The 24859-nt window shown below is 47.5% G+C and overlaps 2 protein-coding genes across 2 annotated transcripts in view; both read left to right on the top strand.

Moving 5' to 3' along the window:
- Window positions 1-3073: 3073 nt before the first annotated feature.
- On the top strand, window positions 3074-4588 carry LOC120914600 (collagen alpha-2(I) chain-like). The gene has a single exon (XM_040325281.1). The coding sequence runs from the start codon at window positions 3074-3076 to the stop codon at window positions 4586-4588; it is 1515 nt and encodes a 504-aa protein (XP_040181215.1).
- Window positions 4589-5856: 1268 nt separating this feature from the next.
- SH2D3C (SH2 domain containing 3C) overlaps window positions 5857-24859 on the top strand; it is a 126729-nt gene continuing 107726 nt past the window's right edge. The window contains exon 1 of the mRNA XM_040324762.1: window positions 5857-6545. Within this exon, the coding sequence (XP_040180696.1) occupies window positions 6506-6545 (40 nt within the window). The 5' untranslated portion in view covers window positions 5857-6505. The remainder of the gene's footprint in view (window positions 6546-24859) is intronic.

Genomic DNA, 24859 nt, shown 5'->3' on the forward strand with positions numbered 1-24859 from the left:
ACGCATTGATATCTGTTACATCCGACAAGCGTAATTCTCTTACGCCGTCGGATCGTAACTGCATTTTTAAGCTGACCGCTAGGGGCGTGTACGCTGATTTACGCGGCGAAATATATAAATCAGCAAGATACGCAAATTCCCGAACATACGCCCGGCCGACGCAGTAAATTTACGCCGTTTACGTTAGGCTTTTCCCGGCGTAAAGTTACCCCTGCTATATGAGGCATAACTGCGGCGTACCAATGTTAAGTATGGCCGTCGTTCTCGCGTCGAAATGTGAAAATTTTACGTCGTTTGCGTAAGTCGTCCGTGAATGGGGCTGGACGTCATTTACGTCCACGTCAAAACCAATACGTCCTTGCGGCGTGTTAGGAGCAATGCACACTGGGAGATTTCCACGGACGGCGCATGCATGAAAAACGTCAATCACGTTGGGTCACAGAAGATTAGCATAAAACACGCCCCCCCTGTCCCACATTTGAATTAGGCGGGCTTATGCCGGCCGATTTACGCTACGCCGGCGCAACTTACGGAGCAAGTGCTTCGAGAATACAGCACTTTCCATGCTAAGTTGCGGAGGCGTAACGTAAAGCGGATACGTTACGCCCGCGCGAAGATACGCGGATGTACGTGAATCTGGGCCACAGTTTACATATATGTGCGGGAACGACACGCGCAAGCAAGGGGGAATGGGGAGCTTTAACCACTTCAGCTCCGGAAGGTTCACCCCCCATCCTGGCCTGGCCATTTTTTGCGATACGCACTGCGATGCGTTAACTGACAATTGCGCGGTCGTGTGACACTGTACACAAATAAAATGTATGTCCTTTTTCCCCACAAATAGAGCTTTCTTTTGGTGGTATTTGATCACCTCTGCGTTATTTTATTTTTTTTGCGCTATAAACAAAAAAATAGCGTCGATTTTGAAAAAAATATATATGTTTTTTACTTTCTGCTATAAGACATACCCAATAAAAAAAAGTAAAAAATCATATTTCTTTATCAATTTATGTATTCTACTACATGTTTTCGGTAAAAAAAAATCCCAATAAGCGTATGTTGATCAGTGGAGGATGCTTTGACTGGGGGAAGACAGAGATCCGTGCTTAGCAGAAAAGCACAATCTCACAGAACAACGATCTTCCTTGTTTACATAGGCAGATCGCCGTTCTGTCTGCTTCGGGAACAATCGGCGGGTCCCAGAGGACATCAGGTCTGCCAGACCCACTGATTAGCTTTCACTGTGTCCAGTCACAACAAAAGCGGGTCTCCAGTGACGCGCACGCGTGCGCCCCATGCCTGAAGATAGAAATAACGTACAGGTACGTGATTTTGCCGCAGTATAAATACGTGGGGCAGCCCTTAGGGGGTTAAACTCTTATTTTTTTAATAAATGTATTTACATTTTCTTTAATGTATTTTTTCATTCAACTTCTATTGCTATTGCTCCCCTGTGATAGTTTGGGCAATGGCAGAGGTCCTCTTTATTGACAGATCTGAGATCCAGTGGTGGCTGGTGCTCAAAAATTTTGGGTGGGCACAAACAAACGAAAAAAAAACAAACATCAATTGCAGCCTCACTGTGCCCATCAATTGCCGCCACTGTGCCCATCAAACGCAGCCACTGTGCCCATCAAACACAGCCACTGTGCCATAAAATTAAACGCAGCCACTGTGCCATGCCATCAAACGCAGCCACTGTGCCCATCAATTGTCACCACTGTGCCATGCCATCAAACGCAGCCACTGTGCCATCAATTGTTGCCACTGTGCCATGTCATCAATTGTCGCCACTGTGCCATGTCATCAATTGTCGCCACTTTGCCATGCCAAACGCAGCCACTGTGCCATACATTTTTGCAACTGTGCCATGCCAAACGCAGCCACTGTGCCATGCCATTGTTGCCACTGTGCCCATCAATTGTCGCCACTGTGCCATGCCACTGTGCCCATCAATTGTCACCACTGTGTCATGCCAAACGCAGCCACTGTGCCATCAATTGTCGCCACTGTGCCATGCCAAATGCAGCCACTGTGCCATGCCATTGTCACCACTGTGCCCATCAATTGTCGCCAATGTGCCCATCAATTGTCGCCACTGTGCCATGCTAAACGCAGCCACTGTGCCATGCCAAACTCAGCCACTGCGCCCATCAATTGTCGCCACTGTGCCATGCCAAACGCAGCCACTGTGCCCATCAATTGTCGCCACTGTGCCATGCCATTGTCACCACTGTGCCCATCAATTGTCGCCACTGTGCCATGCCAAACACAGCCACTGTGCCTTGCCATTGTCACCACTGTGCCCATCAATTGCCTCCATTTTGCCCCTAAAATGCCGCCAGATTGCCCCCCTTCTCCCCCGCCTGCACTTACCTTTCTTGCCCCTAGATCCCGGCCCCCCACCCTATGTGAATGAGTATGGGGTACATCGTACCCCTACCCATTCACCTGGTGGTAGAAAAATGTCAATAAAAAAACACTACACAGGTTTTTAAAGTAGTTTATTTGGCAGCTCTGGGGGTTAGGTGGAGCAGAGATTCTGGCAGGTGAGAGAGTAGTTATGTCCAGGCAGGAGTCCTGGCGAGCAGCAAGAAAAATAGTCAGGTCCAGGCAAAAGGTTGAGGCAGGCAAGAGAGTGGTCTGGTCCAGCAAAATGATTATCATGTCCAGACAGGGGTCTTGGCAGGCAGCAAACAAGAGAGTAGTCAGGTCCAGACAGGGGTTGGGTAAGGTGAGAGAGTAGTCAGGTCTAGGCAGGTGTCTTGGTGGACCAAGTAGTCAAGTCAATCTAGGTGGGCAGTAAACAGTCACCTGGCAGGTATCAAAGCACTTTAGCTCTTAGGAGTCAGGTCACTACAGGTAGGCAATAAACAGGCAACTGGAATACAGGGAACATGCCCAGCATAATTTCTGGGAACTTTGGAAGAGGTAATGGAGGTCTAGGAATCCTGGAAAACCCAGCAGGTATCTAGTGAGTACTGGAGGTCCTAGTAATCTTGGAAATCCTGGAAGACCTAGCAGGGATTCTGTGAGTACTGGAGATCTTAGGAATTCACAGCTGGGATCCTATATGTACTGGAGGTCCTGGAATCCTAGAAGATTGGACAGGGATCCTGTGAGTATTGGAGGTCCTAGGAATCCTGAAAGACCCTGCAGGGATCGGACTGGAGGTCCTAGGAATCTTGGGAGACCCAGCAAGAATCCTGTAGGTACTGGAATTCATATGAATTTTGGAAGTCTCAGCTGGGATCCTGTGAGTACTGGAGGTCCTAGAAATCCTAGAAGACCCAGTAGGGATCCTGAGGGTACTGGAGTGCTTAGGTATCCTGGAAGTCCCAGCTGCAATCCTGTGAGTACTGGAGGTCCTAAGAACACTGGAATACCTGCCAAGGATCTTCTGGGTACTGGAGGACCTAGAAATCCTGGAAGACCCGGCAGGGATCCTGTGGGTACTGGAAGTCCTAGGAACAATGGAAGACCTGGCAGGGATCTGGTGGGTACTGGAGGTCCTAGAAATCCTGGGAGACCCGGCAGGGATCCTGAGGGCACTGGAGTGCTTAGGTATCCTGGAAGTCCCATCTGCAATCCTGTGAGTACTGGAGGTCCTATGAACACTAGAATACCTCCCAAGGATCTTCTGGGTACTGGAGGACCTAGAAATCCTGGAAGACCCAGCAGGGATCTTGTGGGTACTGGAGGTCCTAGGAACACTGGAATAACTGCCAAGCATCTTCTGGGTACTGGAGGACCTAGATATCCTGGAAGACCCAGCAGGAATCCTGTGGGTACTGAAGGTCCTAGGAACACTGGAAGACCTGGCAGAAATCCTGTGGGTACTGGAGATCCTAGGAACACTAGAAGACCTGGCAGGGATCCTGTGGGTACTGGAGTTCCTAGGAACACTGGATTACCTGCCAAGGATCTTCTGGGTACTGGAGGACCTAGAAATCCTGGAAGACCCGGCAGGGATTCTGTGGGTACTGGAGATCCTAGGAACACTGGAAGACCCGGCAGGGATCCTGTGGGTACTGGAGGTCATAGGAACACTGGAAGACCTGGCAGGGATCCTGTGAGTACTGTAGGTCCTAGGAACACTGGAATACCTGTCAATGATCTTCTGGCTACTGGAGGATCTAGAAATCCTGGGAGACCCAGCAGGGATCCTGTGGGTGCTGGAGGTCCTAGGAACACTGGAAGAACTGGCAGGGATCCTGTGGGTACTGGAGGTCCTAGGAACAATGGAAGACCTGGCAGGGATCCTGTGGGTACTGGAGGTCCTAGAAATCCTGGGAGACCTGGCAGGGATCCTGTGGGTACTGGAGGTTCTAGGAACACTGGAAGACCCGGCAGGGATCCTGTGGGTACTGGAGGTCCTAGGAACACTGGAAGACCTGGCAGGGATCCTGTGGGTACTGGAGGTCCTAGGAACACTGGAAGACCTGGCAGGGATCCTGTGGGTACTGGAGGTCCTAGAAATCCTCGGAGACCCAGCAGGGATCCTGTGGGTACTGGAGGTCCTAGAAACACTGGAAGACCTGGCAGGGATCCTGTGAGTACTGGAGGTCCTAGGAACACCTGTCAATGATCTTCTGGGTACTGGAGGACCTAGAAATCCTGGGAGACCCAGCAGGGATCCTGTGGGTACTGGAGGTCCTAGGAACAATGGAAGACCTGGCAGGGATCCTGTGGGTACTGGAGGTCCTAGAAATCCTGGGAGACCCGGCAGGGATCCTGTGGGTACTGGAGGACCTAGAAATCCTGGAAAACCCAGCAGGGATCCTGTGGGTACTGGAGGTCCTAGGAACAATGGAAGACCTGGCAGGGATCCTGTGGGTATTGGAGGTCCTAGAAATCCTCGGAGACTCGGCAGGGATCCTGTGGGTACTGGAGGTCCTAGAAATCCTGGGAGACCCAGCAGGGATCCTGTGGGTACTGGAAGACCTAGAAATCCTGGAAAACCCAGCAGGGATCCTGTGGGTACTGGAGGTCCTAGGAACACTGGAAGACCTGGCAGGGATCCTGTGGGTACTGAAGGTCCTAGGAACACTGGAAGACCTGGCAGAAATCCTGTGGTTACTGGAGATCCTAGGAACACTAGAAGACCTGGCAGGGATCCTGTGGGTACTGGAGGTCCTAGGAACACTGGAAGACCTGGCAGGGATCCTGTGGGTACTGGAGGTCCTAGAAATCCTCGGAGACCCAGCAGGGATCCTGTGGGTACTGGAGGTCCTAGGAACAATGGAAGACCTGACAGGGATCCTGTGGGTACTGGAGGTCCTAGAAATCCTGGGAGACCCGGCAGGGATCCTGTGGATACTGGAGGTCCTAGAAATCCTGGGAGACCCAGCAGGGATCCTGTGGGTACTGGAGGACCTAGAAATCCTGGAAAACCCAGCAGGGATCCTGTGGGTACTGGAGGTCCTAGGAACACTGGAAGAACTGGCAGGGATCCTGTGGGTACTGGAGGTCCTAGAAATCCTCGGAGACCCAGCAGGGATCCTGTGGGTAATGGAGGTCCTAGGAACACTGGGAGATCTGGCAGGGATCCTGTGGGTACTGGAGGTCCTAGAAATCCTCGGAGACCCAGCAGGGATCCTGTGGGTATTGGAGGTCTTAGGAACACTGGAAGATCTGGCAGGGATCCTGTGGGTACTGAAAGTCCTAGGAGACCCGACAGGGTTTTCACCTGCAACACAGTGACAACCGAACATTTTGGATTTCCCCTCACTTTAAGTGCTACTGGGACGATTCCAGTGAGGACAGAGACAACCCTGATAGCCTGACAGAGAATTTAACAAATCCACACCCTCTGCCTAACTACAAAAAAGTTTTTAGATGCAGTTTAAATAAAAAAAGCACATGCTGGTAGAGGGATAGGTATGGCATAGGAAGGAGTCCAGAGTTGGGCATTTGGGAATTATCCCTGGACTCTCATCGGTCTTTTAGATTTTACTTTCTACCTGGTTTTAACCCGTGATCGGTTTCCTCTGACATACTACAGTTTGAACATACAACGCCTCTTCTAACATCTCACAGGAAGCTAGTACAGGCAGAACTAAAACGGAAGTGGAGATTAGCACCACCACAGACTTTGTAAGATGTACTTAGCTACAGAAAATAGCAAGAATTGTACCAAAAGAAGCATGGACTGCAAAATATGCCACGGCCAATCAGATAGTGCTGCCCAAAACAAAAGGCCAAAGGTGACAGAGGTGACACATAAAGGGGACCTTTCATCATCAAAAGATTTCCACCTTACAGATAGACATCATTACCAGAAAGCAGCTCCTCCCTGCACACTTCATCTTGTGGTTGAAAAGCTCGGCCCCCAAACCACAGGAGAGTCAGATAGCAGCATGGTGCAGAATGAGGACTTTTTACTGAGGGGGGAAGCTGCACCCTGGGAGAAAAGTTCACGGTTATTGGGGCAAGGAAACCGCATGTAGTAACACGGATTAGACCATCTTCAGCACATTCGTCTCAGGACTTCAAAGGTGGCACCATGGGCGACAGTGCAAAGAAATCCAACGCCAAAAAATTCAGTGAGTATTCATTGATTTGCAGTCATTGGTTGTTTATTGCATTGGATGTCTCGCTGACCTTCATTTCGTCTACGGCTGGCTGGGTTAGTGTGGACTTCAACAAGCTTATTTACAAGATGGTGGACCTGATATTTGAGTAGTAGGTCTTATGCCGGAAATTCCGACAAGAAAAACGTGGATTTTTTCCCGACAGAATTTTGGCTCAAACTTGTGTTGCATACACACGGTCACACAAAATTCCGACCGTCAAGAATGCGGTGACGTACAACACTACGACGAGCCGAGAAAAATGAAGTTCAATGATTCCGAGCATGCATCAAATTGATTCCAAGAATGCGTCAAATTGATTCCGAACATGTGTGTGTGTTTTTTTGCGCGTCTGTGCATACAGACAATCGGAATTTCCGACAACAACTTTACCCGTCGGAAAATTTGAGAACCGGCACTCAAATTTTTGCTGTTGGAAATTCCGACAGAAAAAGTCCACTGGGGCCTACACACGGTCGGAATTTCCGACCAAAAGCTCACATCAAACTTTTGTCGGAAATTTCCGATCCTGTGTACGCAGCATTAGAATAATCCATCAGTAAGATCCCTCCATTCCATTATATTTACACATAGGTTGGACTTGTGTCTTTTTTCAACCTCATGTAACTATTAGCCAGATTCAGAGAGAGTTACGCCGGCGTATCAGTAGATACGCCGTCGTAACTCTGAATCTGCGCCGTCGTAAATTTAAGTGTATTCTCAAATTGAGATACACTTAAATCTAGCTAAGATACGACCGCGGGCGCCGTTGTATCTTAACTGTCTATTTAGGCCGGCCGCTAGGGGCGTGTACGCTGATTTACGCCTAGAATGCGTAAATCAGCGAGATACGCCTATTCACGAACGTACGCTTGCCCGTCGCAGTAAAGATACGCCGTTTACGTAAGGCGTTTTCAGGCCTAAAGTTATTCCACCAAAAAGCTGGCGCAGCCAATGTTAAGTATGGACGTCGGTCCCGCGTCGAATTTTACAATTTTTACGTCGTTTGCGTAAGTCGTCCGTGAATGGGGCTGGGCGTAATTTACATTCACGTTGAAACCAATAAGTATTTGCGGCGTAATTTGGAGCATGCGCAATGGGATATGTCCACGGACGGCACATGCGCCGTTCGTAAAAAACGTCAATCATGTCGGGTCACTATTCATTAGCATAAAACACGCCCACCTCTTCACAATTTGAATTAGGCGTGCTTAGGCCGGCACATTTACGCTACGCCGCCGTAACTTAGGACGCAAATGCTTTGTGAATACAGCACTTGCCTCTCTAACTTACGGGCGGCGTAGCGTATATGCCATACGCTACGCCTGCCTAACGTTAGGCTCAACTACCTGAATCCAGCTATCTGTATGTAACTATAGCAGTATTAAACCCAACATCAAAAGTTTAATATATAGGAAGCTCACCAATCCTTAACCCCTTTCAGTCCAGGCCAATTCTGATATCTCTCTCCAAAACATCATTTGTTTGCGTAAAACCCACAAGCATTATATATACTTTTTAGGCAGAGACACTTGAGAATAAAATAGTGGATGTTGAATACTTTTGTGATGCAATATTTGCTCAGCAGGTCTCAAATGCGAATTTTCTGGAAAAAATACACTTTAATGAATTTTAATGCACAAAAAAACACAATATAATGCTTTTTTTTTTTTTATAAAAAATATGATGTTATGCTGAGTCAATAAATACCAAACATGTCAAACTTTAAAATAGCATACGCCCGTGGAAGGGCACCAAACTGCGGTGCATAAATATCTCCATAGGTGACAAGGGGGCACTCTTTACGTCTAGAGGAAAAGAGATTTTTAGGTAGATTCAGGTACGAAGGCTTAAACTTGCGGCGGCGTAGCTTAGCCTGTTTAGGCTACGCCGCCGTAAGTTAGCTAGGCAAGTACATGATTCTCAATGTACTTGCCTGCTAATATACGGCGGCGTAGCCTAAAGCGGGCGGGCGTAAGGACGCCAAATTCAAATGTGTTGGAGGGGGGCGTGTTTGATGGTAATGAGGCTTGACCTCACGTTTTTTACGCTTTTTCTTCAATGCGCATGCGCCGGGCGCCTACATTTCCCAGTGTGCATTGCGGCTAAGTACTATTGATTTCGACGTGGACGTAAACGACGTAAATCCCGATTTGCGGACGACTTGCGCAAACGACGTAAAAAATTTGAATCGCGCGGCGGGAACGGCGGCCATACTTTAACATTGTTATTCCACCTAATAGGTGGAATAACTTTAGGCCTGCTAATGCCTTACGGAAGCGGCGTAAAACTACTGCGGCGGCCGGGCGTACGTTCGTGAATCGGCGTATCAACTCATTTACATATTCTACGCCGACCGCAATGGAAGCGCCACCTAGCGGCCATCCGAAAAATTGCAAGCTAAGATAGGACGGCGCAAGCCGCCTTATCTTAGATATGTTTAAGCGTATCTCTGTTTGAGCATACGCTTAAACATAAGTCGGCGTAGATTCTGAGTTAGGTCGACTTATCTACTGATAAGTCGGCCTAACTGTACCTGAATCTACCTAAATATGTCCAAATACGGAAAGGTTTCTTCACAGTAAGAGCTATGAAAATGTGGAACAGACTCCCTCCAGAGGTGGTTCTGGCCAGCTCAGTTGATTGCTTTAAGAAAGGCCTGGATTCTTTCCTAAATGTACATAATATAACTAAGATTTATAGGTAAAGTTGATCCGGGGGAAATTCGATTGCCTCTCGGGGGATCAGGAAGGATTTTTTTCCCGTGCTGTAGCAAATTGGATCATGCTCTGCTGTTTTTTTTTGCCTTCCTCCGGATCAACTGTGGGTATAGAATTGGGTGTATGGGATTGTACGATATTTTTTATTTTATTTATTTATTTTTTATGGTTGAACTGGATGGACTTGTGTCTTTTTTCACGCTGACTATGTAACTTTAAAAGCCTTTACAGATTACAGTTTAGGTTACACAGGAGGTGTGGAGCTGGAATTATTGCTCTCGCTATAACATTCACGGCATTACCTCACATGTGTGGTGCGTTCGCCGTTTACGTAAGCGTGCAGTAGAGCTGCACGATTAATCGTTAAGAATCGAGATCGCGATTCTTTCCCCCTCCCAATCTTAACAAATAATTTTCCCGATTCTATGCAGAGTTCTCTGCTCAAGCCGACAGCTGCCAAAAAAAAAACAGGTTGTCTGCCAAGTATCACAACATTCCCCAGCCGCTGAGCTATAAACATTATAACGTTTTGTTCTTTAGATCAAAGGAATTAACTTCAGTCTGTAAATGAGGGAAGTTTAACCCCTAAATGACTAAAGCTTTTTATGACACGTGTTGGTTTCAAGTTAAAATCATATTTTTTTGCTAGAAAAATTAAATATATATATTTTAGCGGCAACCCTAGAGAATAAAATGGCAGTTGTTGCAATATTTTATGTCATACTGTATTTGCGCAGCGGTCTTTCAAATGCAATTTTTTGGGGAAAAACGAAACAGTAAAGTTAGCCCAATTTTTTTTGTATAACATGAAAGATGATGTTACGCTGAGAGAATTGTGATCTTTATCCCAATGCCGCGTACACGCGATCGGAAGTTCCGACAAGAAAAGTTTGATTCCGACCGTGTCTAGGCCCCATCAGACATTTTCTGTTGGTTCTCAAACTTTCCGACTGGAAAAGTTCTTGTCAGAAATTCCGATCGTCTGTATGCAATTTCGACACACAAAAATTCTACGCATGCTCGGAATCATTGAACTTAATCTCGTTGTACGTGTTATACGTCACCGCATTCTTGGGGCCACGTAGTTAGGCGTAACTTTAAATGGGCGTAGCGTATCGTAGTTACGCTACGCCGCCACAACTTTGAGAGGCAAGTGCTGTATTCACAAAGCACTAGCCTCTAAAGTTACAGCGGCGTAGCCTAAATGTTCCGGCGTAAGCGCGCCTAAATCAAATGAGGAACAGGGGGGCGTGTTTTATGTAAACTAAGCATGACCCCACGTAAATGACGCTTTTTTCGAACGGCGCATGCTCAGTATCACGTCGAATTTTCCAATTAAATTACGCCCGCTCAATGCCTAGACGACGTGAATGTAATTTACGGAAAGCCCTATTCGCGAACGTTTTACGCAAACAACGTAAACGACGGAAAATTCGATGCTGGCCCGACGTCCATACTTAACATTTCGTACGCCTCATAGAGCAGGGGTAACTATACGCCGGAAAAAGCCTTACGCAAACAACGTAAAAAAATGCGCCGGGCGGACGTATGTTCTGAGAATCGCCGTATCTAGCTAATTTGCATACTCTACGCGGAAATCAACGGAAGCGCCACCTAGCGGCCAGCGTAAATATGCACCTAAGATCCGACGGCGTACTAAGACGTACGTCAGTCGGATCTAGCCCACATTCAGGCGTATCTTGTTTTATGAATACAAAACAAAGATACGACGGCGCATCGTAGAACTTACGCGGCGTATCAATAGATACGCCGCCGTAAGTTCTTTGTGGATCTGGGCCTTGATGTTCAGAATTTCCGACAACATTTGTGTGACTGTGTGTATGCAACACAAGTTTGAGCCAACATTTTGTCGGAAAAAAAATCCACAGTTTTCTTGTCAGAAAATCTGATTGTCTGTACGCGGCATAAGCAAACAAATTGTACAGGGGGAATGCAGAAGGGCAGAATACTGGGATCAGGCGGGCACAGTATAGGTTGTGGGACGCTTCCCGTGACACGACCACATCGGGACAGTTTAGTAAAAAGCATGACTGTCCCAGCAAGTCTGGGACAGTTGGCAAGTATGATGCAATGCAAGATTATTGTGCCCCCCCCATGTACCTGGGGCCCCTGGGCAGTGCCCAGGAGTGCCCTTGCATTAAGATGGCCCTGGTCCCAGAAAAAGATTGGCATGGGTTATCTAAAGACATATTTACCCGTAGTCATAGTGGGCATAGTATGGAGTATAGAAGAGTACACAAAGTAAAACGGTGTGAAATACATAATGTACAGCACAGTGTACAGAGTGAAGCGGTGACAAGTATAGAATGTACAGCACAGTGTACAGAGTGAAGCGGTGACAAGTATAGAATGTACAGCACAGTGTACAGAGTGAAGCGGTGACAAGTATAGAATGTACAGCACAGTGTACAGAGTGAAGCGGTGACAAGTATAGAATGTACAGCACAGTGTACAGAGTGAAGCGGTGACAAGTATAGAATGTACAGCACAGTGTACAGAGTGAAGCGGTGACAAGTATAGAATATACAGCACAGTGTACAGAGTAAAGTGTTGTAAAATATAGAATGTACAGCACAGTGTACAGAGTGGATTGGTGTGCCATATAGGGTACAGTACAGCATAATGTATAGCTCAGGGGGGGGAATGGTCTGCTGAATGGGGGTATATCAGAGTGATTTGATGATATAAATCTGTTATTTTGAACACATCTCAGTTACCAGCATTTATGAAGAGAATATCGGCCCGGATTCACGTAGAACTTACGCCGACGTATCTCGAGATACGCCGCATAAGTGTAAATGTGCGCCGTTGTATCTGTGCGCCGTGCCCACAGAATTAGATACGCCTGAAAATAGGCTTCTTCCGACCGACGTAAGTTTCCTACGCCGTCGTATCGTGGGCGCATATTTACGCTGGCTGCAAGGGGCGCTTCCATTGATTTACGATTCAAATATGCAAATGAGGGAGATACACCGATTCACCAACGTACTTGCGCCCGGCGCATTCATATACGCGGTTTACGTAAGTCGTACGTCCGACGTAAAGTTATCCCTCATAAAGCAGGGGTAAGTCATGTTAAGGTATGGACCAGGGAACAGCCGTCATATTTTACGTCGTTTACGTAAGTCGTATGTGAATGGGGCTGGGCGTAGTTACGTTCACGTCGTAGGCATTGAGCCGTCGTATCTTAGGGCGTAAATTCGACGTGATTCTGAGCATGCGCGCGCATGCGCCTTTCGTTCGGCCCATCATTTGCATGGGGTCAAGCTTCATTTAAATGGATCACGCCCACTACTTTGAATTAGGCGGGCTTACGCCGGCCAATTTACGTTACGCTGGCGCAACGTAGGGAGCGAGTGCTTTGTGAATACTGCTCTTGCCTCTCAGAGTTACGTCGGCGTAGCGCATATGAGATGCGCTACGCCGGCACAAAGATGCGCCGCTCTATGTGAATCCGGGCCTATGTGTCTAATCCCGCGTACACACGATCATTTTTCAGCATGAAAAAAAACAACGGGGCAGATTCACAAAAGAGATACGACGGCGTATCTCGTGATACGCCGTCGTATCTCTGAGGTCCGTCCGTCGTAACTATGCGCCTGATTCATAGAATCAGGTTACGCATAGATTTCCCAAAGATCCGACAGGTGTAATTGACTTACACCGTCGGATCTTAGGCTGCAATTCTAGGCCGGCCGCTAGGTGGCGATTCCATTGCGGTCGGCGTAGAATATGCAAATGACTAGTTACGCCGATTCACGAACGTACGCTTTGCCCGTTGCTGTAAATTTATGTTGTTTCCGTAGAGATACGCGGCATAAAACTAAACCTGCCCTCTAGGTGGTCTAGCCAATGTTAAGTATGGCTGTCGTTCCCGCGTCTAAATTAGAAATTTCACGTCATTTGCGTAAGTCGTCCGTGAATGGCGCTGGACGCCATTTACGTTAATGTTGAAACTAATGACGTCCTTGCAACGTCATTAGTTTCAACATTAACAGCAACGTCGTTTTTAATGATGAAGTTGGAAAAACTTCGTTTTTTTCATGCCGAAAAACGATCGTGTGTACGCGGCATCAGTGTCGGACAGATAAGTAGTATAGAGATATTATATAGTATAGTAGTATAGATATATAGATAGTATAGATATTATATAGTATAGTATAGTAGTATAGATATTATATAGTATAGTATAGTAGTATAGATAGTATATAGTATAGTATAATAGTATAGATATTATATAGTATAGTATAATAGTATAGATATTATATAGTATAGTATAGTAGTATAGATATATAGTATAGTATAGTAGTATAGATATATAGATAGTATTGATATTATATAGTATAGTAGTATAGATATATAGATAGTATAGTATAGTAGTATAGATATATAGATAGTATAGTATAGTAGTATAGATATATAGATAGTATAGATAATGCTTTATCTACGCTCAGTTCTCTATTTCATATCCTTTTTCTATAAGAACACTTGTAATATAAATGACAATACAACGTGGGCAGTTCCTGTATGTAGAATATAAAGCCGGATCTGGGGGTAATGGTGAGAATCAATGGACAGGCCGCTCTTCTTCATACAAATCATGGCGGATCAGTAAAACATATTGATTGGCTGCCTTGCACACATCGTCCTTTCAGCTGTGTCATGTAAAATGTGAGCTCCGTCCTGCTTTGTAGAATCTATTCTCTCCGGAAAGCCTCGGTGTGCTCTTAGCAATATACATGTGTAATGTAATCCCCCGGGGATATGGCTCTGATCTCATCCTCCCAGTCTCTACTATTCTATTCTCATTAAATGCAGAGCTGAACATTTCTCTGTCCTCAGCTCTGGGAAGACGACTTTGTGCATTCACAATTTTAACCATTTGTATACCAGTACAAAGCGCAGACAGCATGCGTTGTGCTGCGACCAAGGAGAATCATGCAACACTGTAAAGGCCCCTATAAACATTACTTTATTGGCCTGATTTTATTTTTTTATTGTTTTTTACTAGTAATGGCGATCAGCGAATTTTAGCGGGACTGCGACATTGCAGCGGACAAATCTGATGCTAAGTGATACTTTTTGGGGACCAGTGACACCAATACAGTGATCAGTGCAAAAAAAAAAGATATATACAATTAGCTAGATTCACAAAGACCGCCCTAACTTTGCGGCGGCTTAGTGCATCGTGTTTACACTACGCCGCCGTAAGTTAGCGAGGCAAGTACATGATTCACAAAGTACTTGCCTGCCAAGTTATGGCGGCGTAGCGTAAATCGGGTGGGCGTAAGCGCGGCTAATTCAAATTCGGCTGAGGGGGCGTGTTTTATGTTAATGGAGGGTGACCTGATGTGATTGACGTATTTTACGAACGGCGCATGCGCCGTCCGTGTACATATCCCAGTGTGCATTGCGGCAAAGTACACCGCACGGTCGTATTGGTTTCAACGTGGACGTAAATTACATCCAGCCCTATTCACGGATGACTTACGCAAACGACATAACATTTTCAAATTTCGATGCGGGAACGACGGCTATACTTAACATTACTATTCCAGCTATTTGATGGAATAACTTTAGGCCTGAAAGTGCGTTACGTAAACGGCGTATCTTTACTGCGTCGGGCAAGCGTACGTTCGTGAATCGGCGTATCTACTCATTTACATATTCTAGGCCGATCGCAATGGAAGCGCCACCTAGCGGCCAGCCTAAAAAGTACACTTTAGGATACGCCGCTCGTATCTGAGCCTAATTTAAGCGTATCTGGTTACCAGAATACGCTTAAATTAGCGTCGGCGCAGATTCAGACTTAGACTGGCGTATCTACTGATACGCCAGCCTAAGGCCCCGTACACACCATAGAATCCATCCGCAGATAAATCCCAGCAAATGGGTTTCAGCGGATAGATCCTATGGTGTGTACACTCCAGCGGATCTGTTTCCGCGGATATTTATCCCCTGGGATGGATTCCAGCAGATCGAATATTTGCTGACATGCCAAGCAAATCCATCTGCTGGAATCCATCCCAACGGATGGATCCGCTGGTCTGTATAGACTCACCGAATCCATCCGTCCGAAGGGATCCCCCGCATGCGTCGTAATGATTTGACGCATGCGTGGAATTCCTTATATGACAGCGTCGCGCACGTCGCCGCGTCATAATCGCGGCGACGGCGCGACACGTCATCGCCAGAGGATTTCGGCGCGGATTTCAATGCGATGGTGTGTACACGACATCGCATAGAAATCTGCTGAAATCCTCGAGAGGATTTATCCGCGGAAACGGTCCGCTGGACCGTATTCGCGGATAAATTCTCCCGTGTGTATGGGGCCTTAGTCTTTCTGAATCCACCTAAATGTCACTGTATACATGGCAGAGAAGGGGTTAACATTAGGGGTGACCAAAGGGTTAAAGTGATTGTAAAGCTTTGTGTTTTTTTTTTTTTAAATAACAAACACGTCATACTTGACTCCACTGTGCAGTTCGTTTTGCACAGAGTGGCCCCGATCCTCCTCTTCTGGGGTCCCCCAGCTATCAGCTCCTTCATGCATCGGAAAACCCCCTAGGAGAAGCGCATTCCCAGGGGGGGGGGTGGTTATTTTGTGGGCGCGCTCTTGAGTTCAGCAATCTGTGTCCATAGATGCCGAATGTATGACTTGGCCCAGCCCCCCAGCACCTGCGTCATTGGATTTGATTGACAGCAGCGAGAGCCAATGGATGCACTGCTATCAATCTGTCCAATCAAGAGCCAAGAACCCCGGACAGAGAGGTATAGCGCGTCTCCACCCAGCATTCAAAGGCAGTCAGGTGAGTAAAACGGGGGGGGGGGGGGGGGGCGGTCACTGTCAGAAGTTTTTTCATTGGATGCAAAAACACGATGGTTTACAACCCCATTTTAAGTGTGCTCCTAGGAAGTGCTTTCTAACTGTAGGGGGAATACTGACACTGGAGGAAAACAGAGATCCGTGTTTCTGTTTAGCAGAAATACAAGATCTCCATTTTCCTCACTGGCATAATGGCGATCTGCCTTGTTTACATAGGCAGACAGCCGTTCTGCTTCTCCTCGGAACGACCGGTGGGCCATCATGCCCGACGGACCTTCTGATTGGCTCCTGCTGTGTCCAATCAAAGTGGGAGCGGGGATCTGCGTGTACCCCATAGCGTGGAAGAAACAATGACGTACAGGTATGTGAATTTGTGCTAAAGGGCCGCCCTGCCACAGTAAATGTATGTGGGGCGGTCCTTAATTACATGTGTTTTCCATTTGGGAGTATCTCACCAAAATGTAATGTTTTGTTGCAGGGAATGGCCATAATCTGACTTGTATCTTAGTTACAATACAGTTGTGCTCAAAAGTTTGCATACCCTGGCAGAAACTCAAATGTTGGCATTAATGTTGAAAATTTGACTGATCATGCCAAAAAAATGTCTTTTATTTAAGGATAATGATCACATGAAGCCATTTATTATCACATCGTTTTTTGGCTCCTTTTTAAATCATAATGATAACAGAAATGGCCCTGATAAAAAGTTTACATACCCTGGAATGTTTGGTACAGACACAGAAGGTGGTTACACACAATTAAAGGTTAATTTCCCATTTGTGGCTTTTTAACCACTTAAGGACCACCGCACGACGATATACGTCGACAGAATGGCACGGCTGGGCTCAAGGGGGTACAAGGTATGTCCCCTTTAAGAACCCAGCCATCAGTCGCGAGTGCACTGCCGGCGGCGCGCTTGCGTCCCGGTCCGAAGCTCCATGACCGCGCTCACGAGACCCGGTGCCGGTGTCCCGCGATCGGGTCACAGAGCTGAAGAACAGGGAGAGGTAAGTGTAAACAAACCTTCCCCCGTTCTTCCTAGTGGCATGTCAGTGATCGTCTGTTTCCTGTACTGAGGAACGACAATCATGAATGTCACACACCCAGCAACACACCCCTACAGTAAGAATCACACACTAGGGAACACTTAACCCCTACAGCGCCCCCTAGAGGTTAACCCCTTCACTGCCATTGTCATTTTCACAGTAATTCGTGCATTTTTAAGGCACTGGTCGCTGTAAAAATGACAATTGTCCCAAAAATGTGTCAAAGGTGTCCGAAGTGTCCGCCATAATGTCGCAGTCACGATAAAAATTGCTGATCGCCACCATTAGTAGTAAAAAAAAAAATATTGGATTGGATTGGATTGGATTGGAATAAATAATTATAGAGCGCCGAATGCGAGTTGTGAAACTTGCGTCTAAGCGCTTACCAACAAGCTGGGGGTATCCAGTTCCCAAGAGCAAAAAGAAGAAACTAGGACATCTAAGTAAAAGAGGGGAACAGACAAGAAATAAACAGAAATATAAAAAGAAGGGGGGGGTGTCAGGGCACAATATTAATAAAAATGCCATACAACTATCCCCTATTTTGTAGATGCTATAACTTTTGCGCAAACCAATCAATAAATACTTATTGCGATTTTTTTTTTTACCAAAAATATTTAGAAGAATACACATCGGCCTAAACTGAAGATTTTTTTTATATATATATATATATATATATATATATATATATATATATATATATATATATATATATATTTGGGGGGGGGGATATTTATTACAGCAAAAAGTAAATTTTTAAATTTTTTTCAAAATTATCGCTGTATTTTTGTTTAGAGCACAAAAAATAAAAACCACAGAGGTGATCAAATACCACCAAAATAAAGCTCTATTTGTGGGAAAAAAGGATGCCAATTTTGTTTGGGAGCCACGTCGCACGACCACGCAATTGTCTGTTAAAGCGACGCAGTGCCGAATCGCAAAAAGAGGCCTGGTCCTTTAGCTGCAAAATGGTCCGGGACTGAAGTGGTTAAATCACAATTAGTATCTGTGGATAAATAGTCAATGAGTTTGTTAGCTCTCACATGGATCCACTAAGCAGGCTAGACACTGAGCCATCAATAGGTAGAAAAGAACCATCAAAAGACCTGCGTAACAAGATATACAAAGATGGAAAAGGATATAAAAAGATATCCAAAGCCTTGAGTATGCCAGTCAGTACTGTTCAATCACTTAAAAAGAAGGGGAAAATGTGGGGATCTCTTTATACAAAGCAAAGGTCAGGTAGATCAAGAAAGATTTCCAGGGTATGCAAACTTTTGAGCATGACTGTATGACTTGTGTCGCAGTTGTTTATGCTGTATTTTTTTTTTTTATTGTGCTGTTTTTTCCCCCAACGAAATTGGAGTTTCCTTTTAAGTTGGTTATTAGTTGGAGTACTTCTAAGGAAGCTCATTTTGGTCACTTGAAGTGTCAGTATGTAAAGTTGCGGTTTAGGGTGTACGCTGCTGAGAAAAGCCGCTTCTCGTTTCTTCATTTCACAAAGCATAAGTGGGAAAGTTGAGTATTACTCTGTTCTCACACACCCGGGTTATTGAAGGGGCTGGCATGCTTCCTCATTTCTGTCACCACCAGCCACTTTCTAGAGGAACTCCAGCACAATGTGTACTCTACTTCACATACTATCACATAGCTGGCTTGTGTGGGTGAGGTCTCCTCAGTTCTGAAGGCTTGTCCCTAGATATGTTGTCCCTGAAGTACCTACTGTACCGGAAATTCAGTCTTTTCTTGTCCATTCCATTCAGTGCTTGCAGTTTGTTATACATAATGTACATTCTTCAGAGCAAATCAGCTGGATGTTCCCGGACCAAAATGCTGCTAAAGGACCCGGCCAGGTTTTGCGATTCAGAACTGCTTCGCTTTAACAGACAATTGCGCGGTCGTGCGACATGGCTGACAAACAAAATTGGCGTCCTTTTTTTCCCACAAATAGAGCTTTCTTTTGGTGGTATTTGATCACCTCTGCGGTTTTTATTTTTTTGCGCTATAAACAAGAATAGAGCGACAATTTTGAAAAAAATGCAATATTTTTTACTTTTTGCTATAATAAATATCCCCCAAAAATATATAAAAAATATATATTTTTACTCAGTTTAGGCCGATACGTATTCTTCTACCTATTTTTGGTAAAAAAAAAAAAATCGCAATAACTGTTTATCGGTTGGTTTGCGCAAAATTTATAGCGTTTACAAAATAGGGGATAGTTTTATTGCATTTTTATAATTTTTTTTTACTACTAATGGCGACGATCAGCGTTTTTTTTCATGACTGCGACATTATGGCGGACACTTCAAACAATTGTGACACATTTTTGGGACCATTGCCATTTTCACAGCAAAATATGCATTTAAGATGCATTGTTTATTGTGAAAATGACAGTTGCAGTTTTGGAGTTAACCACAAGGGGGCGGTGATGGGGTTATGTGTTCCTTTAAGTGTGTTTACAACTGTAGGGGGGTGTGGCTGTAGGTGTGACGTCATCGATTGTGTCCCCCTATAAAAAGGGATGACACGATCGATGCAGCCGCCACAGTGAAGGCTCTCCTCATTCTTCAGCCCTGGGGACCGATCGCGGGTCTCCAGCGGCGATTGGGTCCGCTGGTCCCACGGTCACGGAGTTTCAGAGCGGGTCGCGGGAGTGTGCCCGCAACCCACGACTGGGTACTAGTACAGGACGTACCTGTACGTACATGTGCCCAGCCGTGCCATTCTGCTGACGTATATATGCAGGAGGCGGTCCTTAAGTGGTTAAAGTGTAAAACCAGTCATATTGGGCCAGATTCACATAGAACTGCAGCGGCGTAACGTATCGTAGATACGTTACACCGCCGCAAGTTTTCATCGAAAGTGCCTGATTCACCAAGCACTTGCATGAAAACTTACGCCGGCATAAGCCCGCGTAATTCAAAGGGGCGTGTGCCATTTAAATTAGGCGCGCTCCCGCGCTGGACCTACTGCGCATGCTCCGTTTTGAAATTCCCGCCGTGCTTTGTGCGAAGTGACGTAATTTTTTCGAACGGCGACATGAGTAGCGTACTTTCGTATTCCCGGACGTCTTACACAAGAAAAAAAAAATTTCGACGCGGGAACGACGGCCATACTTTATACAGCCCATACGTGGGCTGTGTAAAGTTAGGGCAGGTAAAACGACAACTAAAATTGCGACGGGAAACTAGACTAGCAACAACGTACCGAACACGAAAAACCGTCGTGGATCGCCGTAAAACCTAATTTGCATACCCGACGCTGGAATACGACGCAAACTCCACCCAGCGGCGGCCGCGGTATTGCATCCTAAGATCCGACAGTGTAAAACAATTACACCTGTCGGATCTAAGGGCTATCTATGCGTAACTGATTCTATGAATCAGCCGTTACTCTGAGAGATACAACGGCGTTTCAGAGATACGACGGCGTTTCAGAGATACGACGGCGTTTCAGAGATACGACGGCGTTTCAGAGATACGACGGCGTTTCAGAGATACTCCGTCGTATCTCCGCTGTGAATCTGGCCCATTATTTTTAGTTTTCGACGGTGGGTGACATCTTGTTGTGATTTACTGCTGTATAAGACTGCATCCTTCACTCTCACAATCAACACTGACTCGTTTTAATCGTTATGCTACTAGCATTTGTAAATAGGAAAACATATCTGTAGCACCCTCTAGTTAGTAAGTGCTAGAAGTGAGAATTTTTGACAGGGTAGGTAAATTTGGGCAGGCCTAGCTGGTGGCTGGGCCTTTCTTGTTTTCATTCTGGGCTGAGAGTGGCTCAGGGAGAGAGTTGTTTGACTGACAGGTGGCATCACAATCACCTCCCCCCTTCCTTCTGGAAGGTCCTGGAAGGAAAGGCGGGGAGGAGAGGTGGAGCTGCCCGAGGTATCTCGGGAGCCTTGACCAATCCCCAACTTGGATTGGCAGGGGGCAGGCCTCCTTAAATATCTGTGGTCAGCCCAGCTGGGGAGGAGTTGTCAGGTGGAAGAGTTGGAGTGAGAGGATGTGGAGACTGTCGGGCCCACGGGGAGCTTCCCACACTGGGGGGGGGGGGGGGTAATAGGTGACCCTGGGCTGGGGCTCAGGTACATTTGGAAGGAGTGAAGAGATCCCGGAATCAGAGGAACATAAGAGAGCAAAAGAGAGAGGACAGCGGGAGAGTCTCCAGGAGGACTACAGGTCGCAGCCAAGGGGGCTGGTGAGTCAGCACAGTCGGGAGGGTTGGGGAGGCATGCCTGTGAGAACTGGGAGGTTTCAGTTTGAGAGATGGGTGCAGAACCAGTGGAGAGAGGACTGTGGACCTGTATTCTATTCTACATATTCTATTCTATACGTATTCTACACCACAGGGGCCCGCAGCCCCTGCCCGCAAAAGGCAGTTCAGTGAGGTCTGGCAGAAGTGGCGTCAGGCCTACCAATGCGGTGCTAGCTCATCTGGAGGAGTGATAGTCTGCAGCAAGGGAAGTGCTGGAGGAGGAACAGTCTGGAGCAAGGGAAGTGCTGGAGGAGGAACAGTCTGGAGCAAGGGAAGTGCTGGAGGAGGAACAGTCTGGAGTAGAGGAAGTGCTGGAGGAGGAACAGTCTGCAGCAAGGGAAGTGCTGGAGGAGGAACCGTCTGCAGCAAGGGAAGTGCTGGAGGAGGAACCGTCTGCAGCAAGGGAAGTGCTGGAGGAGGAACCGTCTGCAGCAAGGGAAGTGCTGGAGGAGGAACCGTCTGCAGCAAGGGAAGTGCTGGAGGAGGAACAGTCTGCAGCAAGGGAAGTGCTGGAGGAGGAACAGTCTGCAGCAAGGGAAGTGCTGGAGGAGGAACAGTCTGGAGCAAGGGAAGTGCTGGAGGAGGAACAGTCTGCAGCAAGGGAAGTGCTGGAGGAGGAACCGTCTGCAGCAAGGGAAGTGCTGGAGGAGGAACCGTCTGCAGCAAGGGAAGTGCTGGAGGAGGAACAGTCTGCAGCAAGGGAAGTGCTGGAGGAGGAACAGTCTGGAGCAAGGGAAGTGCTGGAGGAGGAACAGTCTGCAGCAAGGGAAGTGCTGGAGGAGGAACAGTCTGCAGCAAGGGAAGTGCTGGAGGAGGAACAGTCTGCAGCAAGGGAAGTGCTGGAGGAGGAACAGTCTGCAGCAAGGGAAGTGCTGGAGGAGGAACAGTCTGGAGCAAGGGAAGTGCTGGAGGAGGAATAGTCTGCAGCAAGGGAAGTGCTGGAGGAGGAACAGTCTGCAGCAAGGGAAGTGCTGGAGGAGGAACAGTCTGCATGAAGGGAAGTGCTGGAGGAGGAACCGTCTGCAGCAGGGGAAGTGCTGGAGGAGGAACAGTCTGGAGCAAGGGAAGTGCTGGAGGAGGAACAGTCTGGAGCAAGGGAAGTGCTGGAGGAGGAACAGTCTGGAGCAGGGGAAGTGCTGGAGGAGGAACAGTCTGGAGCAGGGGAAGTGCTGGAGGAGGAACCGTCTGCAGCAGGGGAAGTGCTGGAGGAGGAACAGTCTGGAGCAAGGGAAGTGCTGGAGGAGGAACAGTCTGGAGCAAGGGAAGTGCTGGAGGAGGAACAGTCTGGAGCAGGGGAAGTGCTGGAGGAGGAACAGTCTGGAGCAGGGGAAGTGCTGGAGGAGGAACAGTCTGGAGCAAGGGAAGTGCTGGAGGAGGAACAGTCTGCAGCAAGGGAAGTGCTGGAGGAGGAACCGTCTGCAGCAGGGGAAGTGCTGGAGGAGGAACAGTCTGCAGCAAGGGAAGTGCTGGAGGAGGAACAGTCTGCAGCAAGGGAAGTGCTGGAGGAGGAACAGTCTGCAGCAAGGGAAGTGCTGGAGGAGGAACAGTCTGCAGGAAGGGAAGTGCTGGAGGAGGAACCGTCTGCAGCAGGGGAAGTGCTGGAGGAGGAACAGTCTGCAGCAAGGGAAGTGCTGGAGGAGGAATAGTCTGGAGCAAGGGAAGTGCTGGAGGAGGAACAGTCTGCAGCAAGGGAAGTGCTGGAGGAGGAACAGTCTGCAGCAAGGGAAGTGCTGGAGGAGGAACAGTCTGCAGGAAGGGAAGTGCTGGAGGAGGAACAGTCTGGAGCAAGGGAAGTGCTGGAGGAGGAACAGTCTGGAGCAAGGGAAGTGCTGGAGGAGGAACAGTCTGGAGCAGGGGAAGTGCTGGAGGAGGAACAGTCTGGAGCAAGGGAAGTGCTGGAGGAGGAACAGTCTGGAGCAGGGGAAGTGCTGGAGGAGGAACAGTCTGGAGCAAGGGAAGTGCTGGAGGAGGAACAGTCTGGAGCAAGGGAAGTGCTGGAGGAGGAACAGTCTGGAGCAGGGGAAGTGCTGGAGGAGGAACAGTCTGGAGCAAGGGAAGTGCTGGAGGAGGAACAGTCTGGAGCAGGGGAAGTGCTGGAGAAAAGTGTAGTAGGTCCTTGTCCAGTCTAATGAGAACTTGCCAGGCCAAAGATAGCTGACATCCTTCTGTATGTGGTGGGTTGTGAGGCATAGTGGGTGCAAGGTGGACAAAGTTTGTGGGCACCAGGCACTTCTTGGATGTGAAAGAGGTTTTATTTCTCTTAACAGTGCTTTTTGTATTTTTGGGGAAAGAGACAGAACAGGGCACCCTTAAGTAGCTGTATATTCAATTGGCAGACTCCGAGACTTCAATAGGAGGACAGACGTGCAGGAAAGGCCCAGCAAGGTGCCACATCTGCACATGCAGGAATGCTGTCTCCTATGGCAACAATCTTTAACAGTTCCCAACTCGAAGGTAACAGTTCTTTCAGCTTCACTTTAATTGTCTCTTGTAGTACTTCAACACTGAGCTCCCGGTCTCTCACTAGACCCTCTGATTCACTGACTCTGAATCCCTTGAGCGCCTCCAATCTTTGTGGTGGTATTTCCCTGAAGCGGCACCCACACTTCCCTGCTGGGTCCCTAGCTTGGCACTCCAGATACTTCTCAAGCTTCACCCCTGCTGATCGGCTCGTCCCTGGCTTGACACATAAGGCTGCTCTGCAACCGTCTCCTCTGTGGGTTGGGTCCCTAACTTGATCACTGCCTGAAGTTTCCCAATTCTCCCCCGTGCCCATTCAATGAGAATGTTGCTTCAGTACATGTTTCAATTACTCACTGTGGTCCCTGGTAGAAAGGCGGATGGTCCCTTAGTGGCGACAGCTTCCCTTCTACCTCCGACCACGACAGGTTCTCCGGCTGGCAGAACTGTCACTTCTGGTTGGACTGCAAGCCGCAATCCCCTGCACTGCGCTTTCTTACTTCTGGATAGGCCCTCACACAGCCTAGCATCCAAATGCCCCCGGGATTGGCCCAATCTCTGGCCTAGCAGCCTGGGGCATATGACACACGTCCACCCAGACAGCCATTTGGGTGGCACAGAACATAGACCACCTGACTCCACCCGAATATATAGGTTCTCCCAGCAGGCCAAGGGATTAAAAAAAACCCTGCCCATTGACTGAGACACCCCACATACCCATAACTTGACCTTGGGTTCACACTAGTGCAACACGACACTCTTTCTACTTTGGATCCGACTTTGCCCTGCGACTTGAAGCCGACATATGTCCCACTTTCAATGAAGGGGATCTGACTTGGATCCCCGCCAATACCAGGCTGTCACGTCTCTGATGTGAGGCCGAGTGGCAGAGAGGGCGCCCCTTGCGGCTAAGTGCAGCGCTCCCCTGGGAGTGATACAGGGGATACG

The sequence above is a fragment of the Rana temporaria genome, chromosome 9, assembly GCF_905171775.1.
Source record: "Rana temporaria chromosome 9, aRanTem1.1, whole genome shotgun sequence".
NCBI classification, from domain to species: domain Eukaryota; kingdom Metazoa; phylum Chordata; class Amphibia; order Anura; family Ranidae; genus Rana; species Rana temporaria.